Raw genomic sequence first — 19,249 nt, forward strand, 5'->3', positions numbered from 1 at the left:
AATATTCCATTACCGTACTTCGAAGCATGTCAACCGCTGTTTAAAATCAATTTTTCTCGTAAAAAAGCGATAATATTCCGACCGGGAAACCGTGTTTTAGTACAAAGAGATAGAAAGTAAACATGGAGTCGACTCGTGCATGCGCCTCAGTCTCATAGTACTCTGACCGACCACTATCCAAACGCGCTAATGTTTTTCAGCCAGGGCCTGCAAAGCCACCATTCAGCTTTTTGCCGCCTTCTGAGAGCCCATGGGAGCCGTAGGAAGTGTCACGTAACAGCAGAGATCCCCTGTTTTGGATAGAGATGATCAAGAAGGCCAAGAAATGGTCAGACAGGGTACTTCCTGTACAGAATCTTCTCAGGTTTTGGCCTGCCAAATGAGTTCTGTTATACTCACAGACACCATTCAAACAGTTTCAGAAACTTTGGAGTGTTTTCTATCCAAAGCTAATAATTATATGCATATTCTAGTTTCTGGGCAGGAGTAATAATCAGATTAAATCGGGTACGTTTTTTATCCGGCCGTGAAAATACTGCCCCCTATCCATAACAGGTTAATCAGAATGGCCGATTTAATTAGGGCCGATTTCAAGTTTTCATAACAATCGGTAATCGGTATTTTTTGCCAGCGATTTATTTTATTTTTACACCTTTCTTTAACTAGGCAAGTCAGATTAAGAACACATTCTTATTTTCAATGACGGCCTAGGAATGGGGGTTAACTGCCTTGTTCAGGGGGGATTCGTTTTTGCAACCTTCCGGTTACTAGTCCAACGCTCTAACCACCTGCCTTACATTGCACTCCACGAGGAGCCTGCATGGCAGGCTGTCTACCTGTTACGCGAGGGCAGCAAGAAGCCAAGGTAAGTTGCTAGCTAGCATTAAACGATCAATCTTAACAATCACTAGTTAACTACACATGGTTGATGATATTACTAGTTAATCTAATGTGTCCTGCGTTGCATATAATCGATGCAGCGCCTGTTAATTTCTCATTGAATCACAGCCTACTTCGACAAACGGGTTTTGATTTAACAAGCGCATTTGCAAAAAAAGCACTGTCGTAGCACCAATGTACCTAACCATACACATCAATGCCTTTTTTTAAAATCAATACACAAGTATATATTTTTAAATCTGCATATTTAGTTAATATTGCCTGCTAACATGAAATTGTGTCACTTCTCTTGCGTTCATTGCACGCAGTCAGGGTACATGCAACAGTTTGGGCCGCCTGGCTCATTGCGAACTAATTTGCCAGAATTTTACGTAATTATGACATAACATTGAAAATTGTGCAATGTAACAGGAATATTTAGACTTAGGGATGATAAAGTTACCGATGTGTTCCTGGTTCGAGCCCAGGTAGGAGCGAGGAGAGGGACGGAAGCTATACTCTTACACTGGCAATACTAAAGTGCCTATAAGAATATCCAATAGTCAAAGCTATATGAAATACAAATCGTATAGAGAGAAGTAGTCCTATAGTAACTACAACCTAAAACTTCTTACCTGGGAATATTGAAGACTCATGTTCAAAGGAACCACCAGCTTTCATATGTTCCCATGTTCTGAGCAAGGCACTTAAACGTTAGCTTTCTTACATGGCACATATTGTACTTTTACTTTCTTCTCCAACACTTTGTTTTTGCATTATTTAAACCAAATTGAACATGTTTCATTATTTGAGGCTAAATTGATTTTATTGATGTATTATATTAAGTTAAAATAAGTGTTCATTCAGTATTGTTGTAAAAAGTTCCTTGCTTTAAGTATCAGTGATCAGATCCGAACCGTGAGTTTTGTGATCCGTTGCTCCACTAGCAACAGGTGATAATGCTTATTGCATACCTGATAAGATGGACCATGCATAGGCTATTTGCATTGTCCAATATGTTTAAATAATTATTGGACACATTTCTGGAGGTGGAGAGGAGCAACCCCATGCTTCAGCCATGTGTCCTGCGTTGCATATAATCGATGCGGTGCCTGTTAATTTCTCATTGTCGAAGTAGGCTGTGATTCAAACAGGTTTTGATTTAACAAGCGCATTTGCAAAAAAAGCACTGTCGTAGCACCAATGTATCTAACCATACACATCAATGCCTTTCTTTAAAATCAATACACAAGTATATATTTTTAAACCTGCATATTTAGTTAATATTGCATGCTAACATAAATTTGTGTCACTTCTCTTGCGTTCCGTGCAAGCAGTCAGGGTATATGCAGCAGTTTGGGCCGCCTGGCTCATTGCGAACTGTGTGAAGTCCATTTATTCCTAACAAAGGCCGTAATTAATTTGCCAGAATTGTACATAATTATGACATAACATTGAAGGTTGTGCAATGTAACAGGAATATTTAGACTTAGGGATGCCACCCGTTAGATAAAATACGGAACAGTTCCGTATTTCACTGAAATAATAAACGTTTCATTTTCGAAATTATAGTTTCTGGATTCGACCATATTGATGACCAAAGGCTCGTATTTCTGTGTGTTATTATGTTATAATTAAGTCTATGATTTGATAGAGCAGTCTGACTGACCGATGGTAGGCAGCAGCAGGCTCGTAAGCATTCATTCAAACAGCACCTTCGTGCGTTTTGCCAGCAGCTTTTCGCAATTCTTCAAGCATTGCGCTGTTTATGATTTCAAGCCTATCAACCCCCGAGATTAGGCTGGTGTAACCGATGTGAAATGGCTGGCTAGTTAGCGGGTGCGCACTAATAGCGTTTCAAACGTCACTCGCTCTGAGACTTGGGAGTGGTTGTTCTCCTTGCTCTACATGGGTAACGCTGCTTCGAGGGTGGCTGTTGTCGATGTGTTCCTGGTTCGAGCCCAGGTAGGAGCGAGGAGAGGGACGGAAGCTATACTGTTACACTGGCAATACTAAAGTGCCTATAAGAACATCCAATAGTCAAAGGTATATGAAATACAAATGGTATAGAGAGAAATAATCCTATAATTCCTATAATAACTACAACCTAAAACTTCTTACCTGGGAATATTGAAGACTCATGTTCAAAGGAACCACCAGCTTTCATATGTTCTCATGTTCTGAGCAAGGAACTTAAACGTTTGCTTTTTTACATGGCACATATTGCACTTTTACTTTCTTCTCCAACACTTTGTTTTTGCATTATTTAAACCAAATTGAACATGTTTCATTATTTATTTAAGGCTAAAATGATTTTATTGATGTATTATATTAAGTTAAAATAAGTGTTCATTCAGTATTGTTGTAATTGTCATTTACAAATAAATAAACAAAAATCGGCCGATTTAATCGGTAGCGGGTTTTTTGGCCCTCCAATAATCGGTATCGGCGTTGGAAAATCATAATCGGTCGACCTCTAGTTTGTGCTACAGGATGCAAATTTCCGCCTGAAGAAGCTAGCCTTTGCTTTCCTAACTGTCTCTTTATATTGGTTCCTAACTTCTCTGAAAAGTTACATATCGCGATGCTAATGCAGTCTGCCACATTATGTTTTTGTGCTGGGCAAGGGCAGTCAGGTCTTGAGTGAACCAAGGGCTATATCTGTACCTGGTTCAAAACCTTTTTTTATGGTGCATGCTTATTTAAGATGGTGAGGAATGCACTTTTTAAAGAATAACCAGGCATCCTCTACTGACGGAATGAGGTCAATATCCTTCCAGGTCGATTAGGAAGGCCTGCTCGCTGAAGTGTTTTAGGGAGCGTTTGACAGTGATGAGGGGTGGTCGTTTGACCGCAGACCCATTACGGACGCAGGCAATGAGGCAGTGATCGCTGAGATCCTGGTTGAAGACAGCAGAGGTGTATTTAGAGGGCATGTTGGTCAGGATGATATCTATGAGGGTGCTCGTGTTTACAGATTTGTGGTTGTACCTGGTAGGTTCATTGATAATTTGTGTGAGATTGAGGGCATCTAGCTTAGGTTGTAGGGTGGCTGGGGTGTTAAGCATGTCCCAGTTTAGGTCACCTAACAGTACGAGCTCTGAAGATAGATGGGGGGGCAATCAATTCACATATGGTGTCCAGGGCACAGCTGGGGGCAGAAGGTGGTCTATAACAGGTGGCAATGGTGAGAGACTTGTTTCTGGAAAGGTGGATTTTTAGAAGTAGAAGCTCAAATTGTTTGGGCACAGACCTGGATAGTATGACAGAACTCTGCAGGCTGTATCTTGTGGGAAAATGTTATAGTTAGGAATGGAATTTTCAGGATTTTTGGTGGCCTTCCTAAGCCAGGATTCAGACACGGCTATGACATCCGGGTTTGCAGAGTGTGCTAAAGCAGTGAGTAAAACAAATTTAGGGAGGCTTCTAATGTTAACATGCATGAAACCAAGGCTTTAACGGTTATAGAAATCAACAAATGAGAGCGCCTGGGGAGTGGAGCTAGGTGCTGCAGGGCCTGGATTAACCTCTACATTACCAGAGGAGGAGTAGGATAAGGGTACGGCTGAAGGCTATATGAACTGGTTGTTTAGTGTGTTCGGAACAGAGAGTAAAAGGAACAGGTTTCTGGGTGCGGAAGAATAGAGTGAAGGCATAATGTACAGACAAGGGTATGGTTGGATGTGACTAAAGTGGAGGTAAACCTAGGCATTGAGTGACGATGAGAGAGGTTTTGTATCTAGAGACATCATTTAGACCAGGTTAGGTCACTCGATGTGTGGGAGGTGGAACAAAAGGGCTAGCTAAGGCATATTGAGCAGTGCTGTAGTCTACAGTGAAATAAGACAATAATCACTAACCAAAACAGCAATGGACAAGACATATTGACATCAGGGAGAGGCATGCGTAGCCTAGTGATCATTGGGACCAGTGGGAGGCTAGGCGAGCTGGAGACACGGCGATTCAGACAGCTAGCAGGCTAGCAGAGGGGCCTTGGGGAGGACGTCACGACGGAAGAAGTCTGTTGTAGCCCCCTCATGCGGTTACGTTGGCAGACTAGTCGTGTTGGATTGGCAGGGCTCCGTGTAGGCAGTAAAAGGGTCCAGGCCAATTAGCAAAATAGGTATTGTAGCGCAAGAAATTGGTTGATGGTCCTCTTCAGCTAGCAGTCCGATATGCTCTAGACAGCTAGCGGGCTGCGGCTAGCAGGCTAGCGGATGGGCCTTCAGGGGATGTCGCGACGGAGGAGTCTGTTGACACCCTCGGGCGGGTTACGTCGGTAAACCAGTCGTGGTGGAATCGGCGGGGCTCTGTGTCGGCAGTAAAACGGCTCCAGGCCAATTGGCAAAATATGTATTGTAGCCCAAGGAGAGGCTGATGGACCTCTTCAGCTTGCCGGGGGATGGGCCTAGCACGAGGCTATTTCCAGGTTCACTGGTGCTTGCTTCGAGACAGAGACGTTAGCCAGGGGGTAGCCACTCGGATAGCAGCTAGCTACCTGCGATGATTCAGGTGAAAAGGTTCAGAGCTTGGGGTAGGAAACCGGAGATGTGGAGAAAGAGCAGTCCGGTAAGCTCTGGGTTGAAACGCGCTGTGCAGACTGGCAGGAGTTGACAAGGCTAAGGTTAGCTGATGACTGCTAGCAGTGGCTAACTGACTATTAGCTAGTTAGCTTGCTAGCTTTTGTTGGGGGGTTCTGGTTCTAGAGTATAGAAAATAGCAGATCCATACCACATTGGGTGAGGCGGGTTCCAGGAGAGTATGTTGAAACTGAGGTTATAATATAAAAAAATAAATACGAAGGGAAAAATATATATATATATATATATATATATATATATATATATACACACAGGACACAACAAGACGAAGACAAAGAGATCTGAACTGCTACGCCATCTTGGATAGGGATGGTTATCAATATGTATTTATTGTGCAGGCTGCTCTCCTACTTTAAATAAAATCATGGGAGGGGAAAAAATTGCCACGTTAGCTACCGCCGCCGACACGACCTTAAACTTGCCATCACTAAATCAAATCAAATGTATTAATATAGCCCTTCTTACTTCAGCTGATATCTCAAAGTGCTGTACAGAAACCCAGCCTAAAACCCCAAACAGCAAGTAATGCAGGTGTAGAAGCACGGTGGCTAGGAAAAACTCCCTAGAAAGGCCAAAACCTAGGAAGAAACCTAGAGAGGAACCAGGCTATGAGGGGTGGCCAGTCCTCTTCTGGCTGTGCCGGGTGGAGATTATAACAGAACATGGCCAAGATGTTCAAATGTTCATAAATGACCAGCATGATCAAATAATAATAATAATCATCATAGTAGTTGTCGAGGGTGCAACAAGTCAGCACCTCAAGAGTAAATGTCAGTTGGCTTTTCATAGCCGATCATTGAGAATATCTCTACTGCTCCTGCTGTCTCTAGAGAGTTGAAAACAGCAGGTCTGGGACAGGTAGCACTTCCGGTGAACAGGTCAGGGTTCCATAGTCGCAGGCAGAACAGTTGAAACTGGAGCAGCAGCACGGCCAGGTGGACTGGGGACAGCAAGGAGTCATCATGCCAGGTAGTCCTGAGGCATGGTCCTAGGGCTCAGGTCCTCCTCCGACGAGAGAGAGAATTAGAGAGAGCATACTTAAATTCACACAGGACACCGGATAAGACAGGAGGAATACTCCAGATATAACAGACTGACCCTTGCCGCCCGACACATAAACTACTGCAGCATAAATACAGGAGGCTGCTGCCCTATATACATAGTCTTGAAATCACTGGCCACATGTAACACTAGTCACTTTAATAATGGTTACATATTTTGTATAACTGATCTCATATATGTATATACTGTATTCAACTGTATTCTATTTTACTGTATTTTAGTCCATGTCGCTCCATGTTGCTGCTCATCTAAATATTTATATATAATTCCTTTACTTTAGATGTGTGTGTATTGTTGTGAAATTGTTAGATGTTGCTGCACTGTTGGAGCTAGAAACACAAGCATTTCACTACACCCACAATAAAATCTGCTAAACGTGTGTGAACAATACAATTTGATTTGAATAGCCAGTATAAAGCAGTTCGGCAGGCACGTCAATACAGCACTGGTTGCCGCCTTAGCGACTCGTGCAGCCCAATCAGTCACACAATCGGTCTTGAGTGTCATCAAATCTGCCCAATTAGCTTATTTGCTTTCCATTTGCTTTCCATACACACACCCTTTCTCCGGTCGCCATATTGGGCTGCAGCTACCCATACTTAACCAGGTTTGAGTCTTAAGGCTGTCATTTGTGTAATTATGGTACCTCCTCCAGTGATTGAATCAATTAAAACTGATGTAGCTATAGTTTCAATTAACCTCTGGGGGACTGTTAGTCAACTCCACTTTAGTTGCCACTGATCTTCGGCACAGTTTTGAGGGAAAAGTCATGGCCCCACTTTTTTTCTTATTTTTTGTTGCGAGATTACACCTGCCTGTCCAGGAGAAATTGGAGTTCCAGTTTACTGTAAAAGCAATCGTAAATGTGCTGTCTCAGCCTGGTTGGATTTCCCAACCATATGCGGTCTAGTAGAATCAACTAAGAGTGCGTTAAAATGTGCATTAAAAAGCTGATATGACTTTTGCGGAGATTGTATTGGCGCAGTCCTAAATGCTCCCCTCTATTAAAAAGAACAATAGCCTTAACTAAAAGTTAATAGAAAATTATTTCAAATGTGTACTCATCAAATTAACTTCTATTTTATTTATTTAAAACTGTTATTCATGATATATTGTCCAAAGGAAATAGCCTACATTGAGGTCTGGTATCAACTCTAGACTTTTTTTCTAAATATAATTTAATTCTAATTACCAAATTCATTATATCAGGAAAAAAAGCAAAAAGAGTGTCATTCTTTCCCATCACAGTTGTGGTACTTGGCTCCACTCCCTTATCTTAGGCTGGAAGTTTGTTAGAGCTCTGTTCTTGCAGACACTGGCTCCAGGTTCTAATCTGCTGGATACATTTCGTTCAGCAAATAATGTGTTAAAAACAGCTTGGAAATGTGACAAAGTGAAATTTCATTTCTTGTTCATTACTTGTTTTCCTATTGGACAATACATCGGAGCTCTGACCTGGCAACAAAAGTAGGTTATTTGCATACTGTCTTCTGATTGGGCAAGCCAGAGATAGCACACGCCAATCGTACTGTTTCTTCCTGGTGGTAGGCTATGCTAATTAGGAACTGTTGCTGGGGTTCAGAAGGGTGGTTACTCTGATTCTGCTGCGTTGTGTTGCCTAATGAAAGATGTTGATAAATGAGTACTTAATGATCTGTAGAATTCCCATTCACTGTAGGCAGACTGAGATTTCAAAATAGAACTGAGAAGATTTGATTACAGGGCTATAGCCTTGTTTTCACTGCTCGGTTGAATCAGTCAAGTAAAACAACTGATGCAACTGGAATGTCTATTATAGCTACTACTACTTATTCACCTTATCCCATTTTAAAATAATGCCATTAGGAATTGCCCGTTTAGAAAATGTTGTGTAAATACGACCATAGATTATCTGCAAGTGGGATTTTTTGGTGTGTTGATAATTTACACAAGTTGTAATTTTTGATTGCCAGATGCACGTGTACATGCCTTTTTTTAAATTATACATGTATTTACATGTGATCAGACATTAGATTTATACTATGTGTGAATGATTTTAGTAGACAGTTGATCAAGTGTGCTTAGTCAAAAGCACCAATATGATTTTGGAGAACGTGCCAAACCAGAGTTCTCCTAAAATTCTCCTAAACCTGTGAATTAATGACCCAATTGGTTATATATTTTTAGGTGCCTTTTGATCATATAAAAAAAAAAAGTATTGCTGTGATTTGTTGTAATGTATTTCTACTTCAACTCAAGATTGTTTAAAGCTATGGTCCTTAGTCAGTGGCGGCCATGATTTTAAAATGCTGCTAAATGCATATAGGGGAACCACTGTGAATATTGAAATGTTAGCAAGTTGTCCATCTTCTATGGGATATATTTTTTTCCTTTTGGCTAGCCTAATTAGTTATTGAAGACTAATCACTTAAGTGTTTTTAGATGTTAGAGATTTGTAAAAAAAAAATAAAAATAAAAAATCTATAGATCTTAAACTAACAGCCAAATCATTTGTTTAATTATTATTTTATTTGTTAACCCTTATTTTACCAAATAAGTTGACTGAGAAGACATTGTCTTTTACATCATCGACCTGGGGAATAGTTACAGGGGAGAGGAGGGGGGATGATTTGAGCCAATTGTAAACTGGGGGTGATTAGGTGACCGTGATGGTATGAGGGCCCAGCATTCATCTGGCATACCATATTGTGCCAGACCCTCCATGTATTGTGGACCATCAATCTTGGTTGGCTTTTGGAATAAATGGTAAAACATTTCACTAATGTAATATTTACATTTTTCAAAATCACTCTCAGGCTGTTGATTGATCAAACAGATTTTATGTGCATATTCAGCAGTTAGTAAAAATTAGTTTGGGTTACTGAAGTTCGTGATTACCTTGTGCTGTTTAGGCTACATAATATCTATAATTTTGAGAGATTCCACTGGCAGTTTTGTAGGTATTACAGCGTTTTCGTGCATTGTGCCTGTCCTTGTCACACACAAAGTGAAATATTTTTGGGATATTACAAGGATGGAGCTGTGATAAGGATTTTAACCTTATCATGACCATCTGTGCATATTAGTAGGCATGCATTCTCTTGAATACAAAAATGCTAACAATTAGCATAAATGCTAGCTGTCTGTTTTTGTAGAAAATGCCACTCTGTTGCATATTGCCTACTTGATAAAAGCATGACTGTTAAATCTGCTTTTTAAAACGTTGCTTGAGTCTATCATTTTGAGTTTTTTTTGCAGTGCTTTAATTTTCTTCACTACAGCAATGGGGAAACTGAATAGTAATTGCAGCAGCAGGGATTAGAAGAATATAATCCAGAGTGATGTGTTGAAAGATGACGTTACCCAGGGATTTAAGGGAATATAGCATTGTGTTCGCTTGTCTCTCTCTCGGCTATGCTGCCAGAGCAGTATTTGGGAATGAGTTGTGTGTGCGATGACGCAGAGTTTCTCAGTGTGAGGTGGTGGAATGGTAGGTTAAAGGTAGGGAGGTAGGCCTGACTTTGGCTGATGCTCCCATCATGATGCTGAGTCACTTGCCAGCAGACGACCCAGACTGAGAGGGTACACTCAATGAGAGCCTCCACAGCCCCCCTCATCCCTCGTCTTTTGATTTCACCAAGCATGATCAAAGATACCTCCGCCCCTTTAGTTACCCTGGCAAAAACATGAGCTTCATGCACAGAACTCTCTACATGTGCCTTATAACGTTTTATTTTGCGGTGTAACTGACTGCTGATTATTCCGTTTACTTTTACTGGCAAATCTCGGCAGCTAATTGAGAGACCATCCGGAATGTTATCGAGAGCAACCGTGTGACAAAAGCATGACTGTGTGGGCTGTGTCCTCTGGGTTTGTACTGTTTGGGATGAAACCTGATCTGAGGGCGAGCAGACTCCGAGTCGCACTGCGCTGTAGGACACTTTAGACGCTGACAGGTGCTGCTGCTTTTTTGTGATCTGATTTCACCCTGCATGCCACTGGCCAAGGAGCAACTCTCTGTGCAAAAGGACAAAGAACGTCACAGTTCATCTTTACAAAGCAACTAGGGGCCATTGATTGTGATTTTGTAATTTGTGTGGTGTCTGGGTATGTTAGGATTTCATTTCAAAAGCTATCTTGGATTATAAAACGGGTTGTTTGCATCCTGGATGCTAATTGGTTGATAGCGGGGAGTTATAGCACCACAATACCCACATTTTCCTGTAAATGCCTGTTGATCAAATCTAATAGAACTGTTAATGTCCCACAGCCCAAAGTGCATATGGACGAGACTGACAGCGTCTCTGAGCCAAGCCAATTCATTTATCAAGATCATTATCGTGTGTATATATCCAAAGAAATGGCAGTATAAACAAAGGTTAAACAAATGAAAGTGCACAGTTTGCTGTCATTTTAGCTTCTTGATGTGATTGTGTTCACTTTAGTTGGCTTGCTAGCAAAGGATAAGTATACTATATATACAAAAGAATGTGGACACCCCTTCAAATTTGTGGATTTGGCTATTTTAGCCACACTGTGGCACCGTCATAGGATGCCACCTTTCCAACAAGTCAGTTCGTTAAATTTCTGCCCTTCTAGAGCTGCCTCGGTCAACTGTAAGTGCTGTTATTGTGAAGTGGATATGTCTAGGAGCAACAACGGCTCAGCCGCAAAGTGGTAGGACACACAAGCTCACAGAATGATACCCCTGAATCGCCTGGCGCGTAAATATTGTCTATCCTCGGTTGCAACACTCACTACCGAGTTCCAAACTGCTTCTGGAAGCAACATCAGCCCAAGAACTGTTCGTTGTGAGCTTCATGAAATGGGTTTCCATGGATGAACAGCCACACAGAGGCATAAGATCACCACGCGCAATGCCAAGCATCGGCTGGAGTGACGTAAAGCTTAACACCATTGGAGCAGTGGAAACGTTTTCTCCCTGGAGTGATGAATCATGCTTCACCATCTGGCAGTCCGATGGACCAATCTGGGTGTGGTGGATGCCAGGAGACTGCTACCTGCCCCAATGCATAGTGCCAACTGTAAAGTTTAGTGGAGGAGGAATAATGTAGCTATGCAGGCTAGCTTCACAACATGACTAAAAGTATGTAGACACCTGCTCGTCGAAAAACTCATTCCAAAATCATGGGCATTAATATGGAGTTGGTCCCCCCTCAAACTGTTACCACAACAATTCTGTGCTTCCAAAGTTGTGGTAACAGTTTTAGGAAGGCCCTTTCCTGTTTCCGCATAACAATACCCCCATGCACAAAGCGAGGTCCATACGGAAATGGTTTGTTGATATCGGTGTGGAATAACTTGACTAGCCTTCACAGAGCCCTGACCTAAACTACATCAAACACCTTTGGGATAAATTCCAACGCCGACTGTGAGCCAGACCTAATTGCCCAACATCAGTGCCTGACCTCACTAATGCTCTTGTGTCTGAATGGAAGCAAGTCCCTGCAGCAATGTTCTAACATCTAGTGGAAAGCCTTCCCATTAGAGTGGAGGCTGTTATAGTAGCAATGGTGGGACCAACTCCATATTAATGCCCATGATTTTGGAATGAGTTTTTCAACGAGCAGGTGTCTTTATACTTTTGGTCATGTTGTGAAGCTAGCCCGCATAGCTAAATGCCAATGATTTTAGCATAGCAACCATTGCAAATAGAATGAATGACCAGCCCGTTTTGCTAGCAACTTCAGAATCTCAGAACTAACAACTGGCTTTTGCCCATGCTATATTGTATGGTGGTAGGATACAATTCATTTACTCAGTATAATAACATTTGTAATGTGTTGGCAACTGTTTTATAGAAGCAATAAGGCCCTCAAACAGCCCATAGTTATTCACACAATAATTCCTGGGTTCTCATTCGTTATTGCTTAACTATTGCTGAGCACACCACATTAGAATATTCCCTGGAATATGAAGTTTCCTTCATAGGTCTCATAGGCCATGAGTCCAGCCGAGGGTCATGCAATGGTCAGCTAGCTATTTGGGACTGAATTAATACTTTTTCCCCCTGGAGCACTTTTCTTCTGCTTTTCTTTAATCATCAGCTTCTGTAGTTGAGTTACATTAAGGCCTACTGTATGTCATAATGCTAAAAAAGTGTTTGTTATAAACAAGTCTATTTTAATCATTTGGGGAAAATCAAACATTTGAGTTATACTGCACATTTTTGAGAATATGATGGAAGGCTATTTGAGGGGTTAAATAACTTTTCCAACTGATTTTCATAGCCCATGTCTCAGTTTATTGCACGGCATGCTTTCCTTTGACATCGTTGTGCTTCTATTCTGCCCAATTAATAATGTTGAAGCTATTGCTTTGGGTCTTTTGTAACAGTTTTCCTAATCAATTATTAACTTCAAATCTGGCGCCATGCTTTTTTAGTTCTGGCATCATGCGGGGATGTGATGAAATATTCTAGTAGTGTACAGACATCAAATCTCCCTGCCATGGTTCTTTTTGTAGCTTTTTTTTCTTGTCGCAAAGGTCATTGGTGCTTGTTTTTGTGTATACATTTTGGGTCATGTGTAGGATGCAGTCTTCCAAAATTGCTACAGCTAAATGGGAAGTTGATGGTATATGGAATAATCACTGATGCAATCATTATGTTAAGACTTGCTCTGATATACAAACGCAGTGATTTATTCAAACCACAATTACATAATTGAAGTTGTATCATTTATGTAAAGGAACACAGTAGCAAGGGTTCACACTGAGAATGGGGCCTTGTGACAATCTATCAGAAACTAACATGTCCCTCTTTTTCAGGAGAAGAGACTTCAGCATGCAAACCTTCATCTGTCCAGCTTGCTCCCGTGTTTTCGTTCCACGCTTCTGGGCTTCTGATGGCTGCTCCCATTCCCCATTCGCACCAGCAGTACAGTGAGCAGCGCCAACAGAACACTGACCCGTCTGTGCCGGCTCTGCCCCACAGCGAGCAGGCGCAGCAGTCTATTGCCAGCCAGGTACGCTAGGTACAGCTACACACACAATATACAGTACACTCATACATACATTGCTATAAATACACACACACACAACCTTACGCATACACCAAAACACACTCCCACACAAAGTGGTGCTACCCCAAGCCGTGCGGCCTGTGGCTTCCTTTACACAATACTGCTTGCTGTCCGCCTTTCCTAGTAAAATATATCCTGACCCGCCGTGAACACTTGTTATTCTTACTGTACAGGCAACATTACGGCCTGCGTGTCCAGGACAGTGGACTAATAATAAACAGGGTGATTTCTCACTTGATTTTATTACTGACGACAGTCATGGCTATTACCAAAATAATCTGCAGGGTGCTGTCAAACACGCCCATGACTTCAGTGGCTGCTGCCCATGTGTGTGTTTCTGATATCAGGCCCTCACCAAATTCTCCTTTATTTAAGCAGAGCGTCAGTGCCGTAATACCTGACAATATAAAACAATACACACAAAGGAAGAAATATAGAAATATTAGAACGAGCAATGTCCGAGTATGGAATATAAATGTATATGAACAGTGTATAAAACATTAATAACACCTGCTCTTTCCATGACCTAGACTGACCAGGTGAATCCAGGTGACAGTTTTGATCCACTATTGTCACTTCAATCAGTGTAGATGAAGGGGAGGAGACGGGTTAAAGAAGGAATTGTAAGCCTTGGGACCCGTATATGTGCCATTCAGAGGATGAATGGGCAAGACAAAAGATGTGTGCCTTTTGAGCAGGGTATGGTGGTAGGTGCCAGGTGCACAGGTTTGTGTCAAGAACTGCAACACTGCTGGGTTTTTCACGCTCTACAGTTTCCCATGTGTTCCTAGTTCCAGTTTCCCCCATCCGTCTCGTTGATGTGGATGGGGGTGTGCTCCCTCTGCTTTCTTCTGAAGTCCACGATTAGCTCCTTCGTTTTGTTGAGGGAGAGTTTATTTTCCTGGCACCACTTCGCCAGGCCCCTCACCTCAACCTGTAGCCTGTTTCGTTGGTGGAGTCCTACCACTGTTGATTTAGTTGGAGACGTGCGTGGCCACAAAGTCATGGGAGTACAGGAGGGGGCTGAGCAGGCACCCATGTGGGGCCCCCCGTGTTGAGGATCAGTGTAGCGCAAGTGTTGTAGCTTAACTTCACCACCAGGGTTCGGCCCGTCAGGAAGTCCAAGACCCAGTTGCAAGGGCGGGGTTCAGACCCAAGTTTATTGATGAGCTTGGCGGGAGCTATGGTATTGAAGGCTGAGCAGCATTCTTACGTAGGTATTCCTCTTGTCCAGACGGGATAGGGCAGTGTGCAGTGCAATGGAGATCGCATGATCTGTTAGGGCATTATGCAAATTGTAGTGTGTCTAGCGTGTCTGCTAAGGTAGAGGTGATATGATCCTTAACTAGCCTCTCAAAGCACTTCATGATGACAGAAGGGAGTGCTACAGGCAATTTTTTCCCTTCTCTTTAACGGAAGACCGGACCTGTTTCTAAACTACCTCATCAACATTCTTTTTGAAAGATAGCTTTTTCTCAATCCAGATGCGTGGCGACACAATCAATAAGGGCACCATCCAAAGTACGTATGCATCAGATACATTTTTACCTGATTTGGAAAAATATCCTATACTTGGTTTTTACCTGCATTAAGTACCAATTTCAGTTCAAGAAAGGCTTTCTGCAGGGAAATACAGAGCCTGGTCAGCTGTGGGGGTAATGGCATACACCACAGTGTCATCTGCATACAAGTGCATTTCATTTTTTATAAACCAATTTTGTTAATATAAATAGTAAAAAGAACCAAACCAATAATCGATCCCTGTGGGACACTGTTCTGTCCTTTTTAAATAATGTCATGCATAGCAACCTTTGCCACATAAACAACAGATACAGGTGAGTGTGTGTTTCTGAAACGGTGATGTTCTCTGTGTTTGGTGCGTCTGTTTTAAGGTGACCCCTGATGTTGTCATGTTACAGAGGCGCATGCCCCAGTGCTTTCGTGACCCGTCCTCGTCTCCCCTGAGGAAGCTCTCTATTGACCTGATCAAAACCTACAAATGCATCAACGAGGTAAGTTCCACCACTCTCCCTACGCCACACACTACACCTGTACCTGGAACTCTGGTCGCTCAAGGCCAGGGCTGCACACACATACACGGAAGGATTGATCCCTACTCAAATTCAATTTTTTGTAAATAAAACATCTGTTAAGCCTGAATAAGAGAAAATCAGGCCTGCACTGATCACTTGAAGATTTGAATCGAATAGTGACAACATCCCATGCAATCTCAGCTTGTACTGCATAGTGGTGGTTAGGGCCTACCTTTTAGCAACCACCTCCCAGGCTCTGTGTGCCACCAACCTGATGGGTAATCTAGTAACAACACCATTTTGTTGGCAGGTATACTATGCAAAAAAGAAGCGGAGACACCAACAGGGCCAGGGCGACGACTCCAGTCACAAGAAAGAGAGGAAGGTCTTCAACGACGGCTATGATGATGACAACTACGACTACATCGTCAAAAACGGGGAGAAATGGATGGACCGCTACGAGATCGACTCCTTGATAGGCAAAGGCTCGTTTGGACAAGTGAGTCACATGACATACATGTATTGTCAACCACCAGGGGAGCAGTTACCTTTTTGCAGAAGCTCATCTGGTATTGTTTCAACCACCACCAGGCCTTTAAAGGGCTAGACATGGTCCTTAAGATTGACCTGACATGTATGTTTTCAAAAATGATACATGAGTATTTAACCAGAGGCTCACACATTGTGGCGGAATCGCTGATAGGGCTGTGAAGATCTTGGAATTTGAGGTTACGTAATTGGCCAGGCCAATGTACATGGTCACCGACATAACCGTTCTGGGGGTTAGGTCACAATTCTGTTTGTCTACTTATTTACATGGACATGCTTCTTAATGAAACCTATTTGAAACAAGCCATTACACTTCGTTATTATCATGCCATTTTCATTATTATTAATCAGGCTATTAGTTATACATATTAATAAATAGATAAATGTAAGTGCCAGGTTAAAGAGGATGTGTCACATGTTCATGTTGACACATTAATGGAGTCAAAATAAAATGTATGCCTACCTTGTTCTTGTCTGTTGGCTTTTTCTATTTTTTTGACGCACAAAACCATTCAAACAAAGTCCGATGGGTTTTCTCCCACTTTCCCCAAAATATTCACATACTGCCACAAACCCTGCTGCTGCAGTCATTCAATGGCATTGGCATATGTTCTTCAAAGAGAGGAAGCCGTAATGAGAAATAATGTAGCCGAAGCTACTGACAATAGGTCTTTTACAAGCGTTTGATTCTTATTAAAGAGATGTAGTCCAGACAGGCTACTTTAGAAAACTTTCTGCATGAACATATGCATATAGAGAATCAGCGTACTCACTCACCAAGTAAAGGCACCTGTCAATCAAAGCCAGCAGCGTATGTCAGACAAGCAAATATCCTTTCCTTAAAACATTTTAAAAAACAAGGCCTACCTTAGCCTACTTTCAGAAAGCCTATAAGCTAAGGAATTGACAAGGAAAGTATGAATGGGACAGATATGCTATAGTGTGTGTGTGTATGTATGTATGTATGTATGTATGTATGTATGTATGTATGTATGTATACACATACATACACACACTTTATTGACTTGCTGTGTGAGGTGAAGAAAAAATGACTGAGAAGCCAAGCTGGGTGCTTTCCTACATTTTGATATTTGTGAGAAGCAGGCCGGGTACTTCTATGCGTGCTCAGGCATGCACGCTGAACATTAAAACTTCTTTAGGATCGGTGTCCCGTCCGCGACTGTTGAGCTAACGTAGTCTAATGCGATTAGCATGAGGTTGTAAGAAAAAAAATATAGACATGTCTGATATGGGCAGGAAGTGAAAATTCTTGTTATTCTAATGGCATTGTCCAATTAACACTAGCTATTAGAGTGAATAAATACCATGCTATTGTTTGAGGAGCGTGCACAATTATGAACTTGAAAATGTATGAATAAACCAATTTGCACATTTTGGCAGTCTTGATACAACATTATGAATAGATATGCAAGATTTCACTGGATCACTCTAAAACGTTGCACATATTTCTGCCATCTAGTGGCCAAAGTCTAAATTGCGCCTGGGCTAGAATAATTCATTATGCTCTTTCTCTTGCATTTCAAAGATGATGGTGCATAAAAGGTTGTTTTTTTTCTTTGTATTATCTTTTACCAGATCTAATGTGTTATATTCTCCTACATTCATTTCCACAAACTTCAGTGTTTTCTTTCCTTTCTCTTACAACCTCATGCTAATCACATTAGCCTACGTTAGCCCCTACCCCGGTCAACAGCCCTGCACCCCCCACAGCAACTTGCCCAAACCTTCCCCATTTCTCCTTCACCCAAATCCAGATAGCTGATGTTCTGAAAGAGTTGTAAAATCTGGACCCCTACAAATCAGCTGGGCTAGACAATTTGGACTCTCTCTTTCTAAAATTATCTAGACACTCTAGACCCAAACTGTGTTACAAACCTATATCTATCCTACCCTGCCTTTCTAAGGTCTTCGAAAGCCAAATTAACAAACAGATCACCGACCATTTCGAATCCCACCGTACCTTCTCCACTATGCAGTCTGGTTTCCAAGCTGGTCATGGGTGCACCTCAGCCACTGCTGCCAAACATACCCTCGTAAAACTGACTATCCTACCGATTCTTGACTTCGGCGATGTCATTTATAAAATAGCCTCCAACACTCTACTCAGCAAATTGGATGCAGTCTTTCACAGTGCCATCTGTTTTGTCACCAAAGCCCCATATACTACCCACCACTGCGATCTGTATGCTCTCGTTGGCTGGCCCACGCTTCATATTCATCGCCAAACCCACTGGCTCCAGGTCATCTACAAGTCTCTGCTAGGTAAAGCCCCACCTTATCTCAGCTCACTGGTTATCTCAGCTCACTGTGCGGAAGTGTGTGTGTGTGTGTTTGCGGAAGTGTATTTGCGCGGGTGTGTGTGTGTGCGCGCGGAAGTGTGTGCTGCGCGCGCAGGAGAGCAGAGAGCGTGCGCAGTAGAGTGTGTGTGTGCGCAGGAGTGTGTGTATGCGCGTGTGACTGAAGAGGCTGTAATAAATCAGAGCCTCACCCCCCTGTTTAGTGCATGTGTTCCTGCCTGGCTCATTGTTTTTACATGGTTTGTGTTTGGCCTTGCCTCTCTCCAGGTTGTAAAGGCATATGACCGTGCAGAGCAGGAGTGGGTGGCAATTAAGATCATCAAGAACAAGAAGGCTTTTCTTAATCAAGCCCAGATTGAAGTGCGGCTCCTCGAGCTCATGAACAAACATGACACGGAGATGAAGTACTACATAGGTACAGCCAGATTCTCCTTTTTCCCTATACACCTCACTCACTCACTCACTCACTCACTCACTCACTCACTCATACACTACCGTTCAAAAGTTTGGGGTCACTAAGAAATGTCCTTGTTTTTGAAAGAAAAGCACTTTTTTTGTCCATTTAAAACATCAAATTGATCAGAAATACAATGTTAATTTTGTAAATGACTATTGTAGCTGGAAACGGCAGATTTGTTTATGGAATGTCTACATAGGCGTACAGAGGCCCATTATCAGCAACCGTCACTCCTGTTTTCCAATGTTATGTTAGCTAATCCAAGTTTATCATTTTAAAAAGTGAATTGATCATTAGAAAACCCTTATGTAATTATGTTAGCACAGCT

General features: G+C 42.1%; 1 protein-coding gene across 5 annotated transcripts in view; it reads left to right on the forward strand.

The window, feature by feature from the left end:
* The window catches only part of LOC115154229 (dual specificity tyrosine-phosphorylation-regulated kinase 1A), a 40,420-nt gene that overhangs the window by 12,395 nt on the left and 8,776 nt on the right, over window positions 1–19,249 (forward strand). For 2 of the 5 annotated variants that reach the window (XM_029700236.1, XM_029700237.1), the window contains exons 2-5: window positions 13,311–13,507; window positions 15,457–15,576; window positions 15,908–16,096; window positions 18,732–18,879. In XM_029700236.1, the coding sequence (XP_029556096.1) occupies window positions 13,388–13,507; window positions 15,457–15,576; window positions 15,908–16,096; window positions 18,732–18,879 (577 nt within the window). In that variant the 5' untranslated portion in view covers window positions 13,311–13,387. Of the gene's footprint in view, window positions 1–13,310; window positions 13,517–15,456; window positions 15,577–15,907; window positions 16,097–18,731; window positions 18,880–19,249 lie in introns of those variants that run through there. The other 3 variants (XM_029700238.1, XM_029700239.1, XM_029700240.1) reach the window with 3 other exon arrangements.

This window comes from Salmo trutta, chromosome 19 (genome assembly GCF_901001165.1).
Source record: "Salmo trutta chromosome 19, fSalTru1.1, whole genome shotgun sequence".
NCBI lineage: Eukaryota > Metazoa > Chordata > Actinopteri > Salmoniformes > Salmonidae > Salmo > Salmo trutta.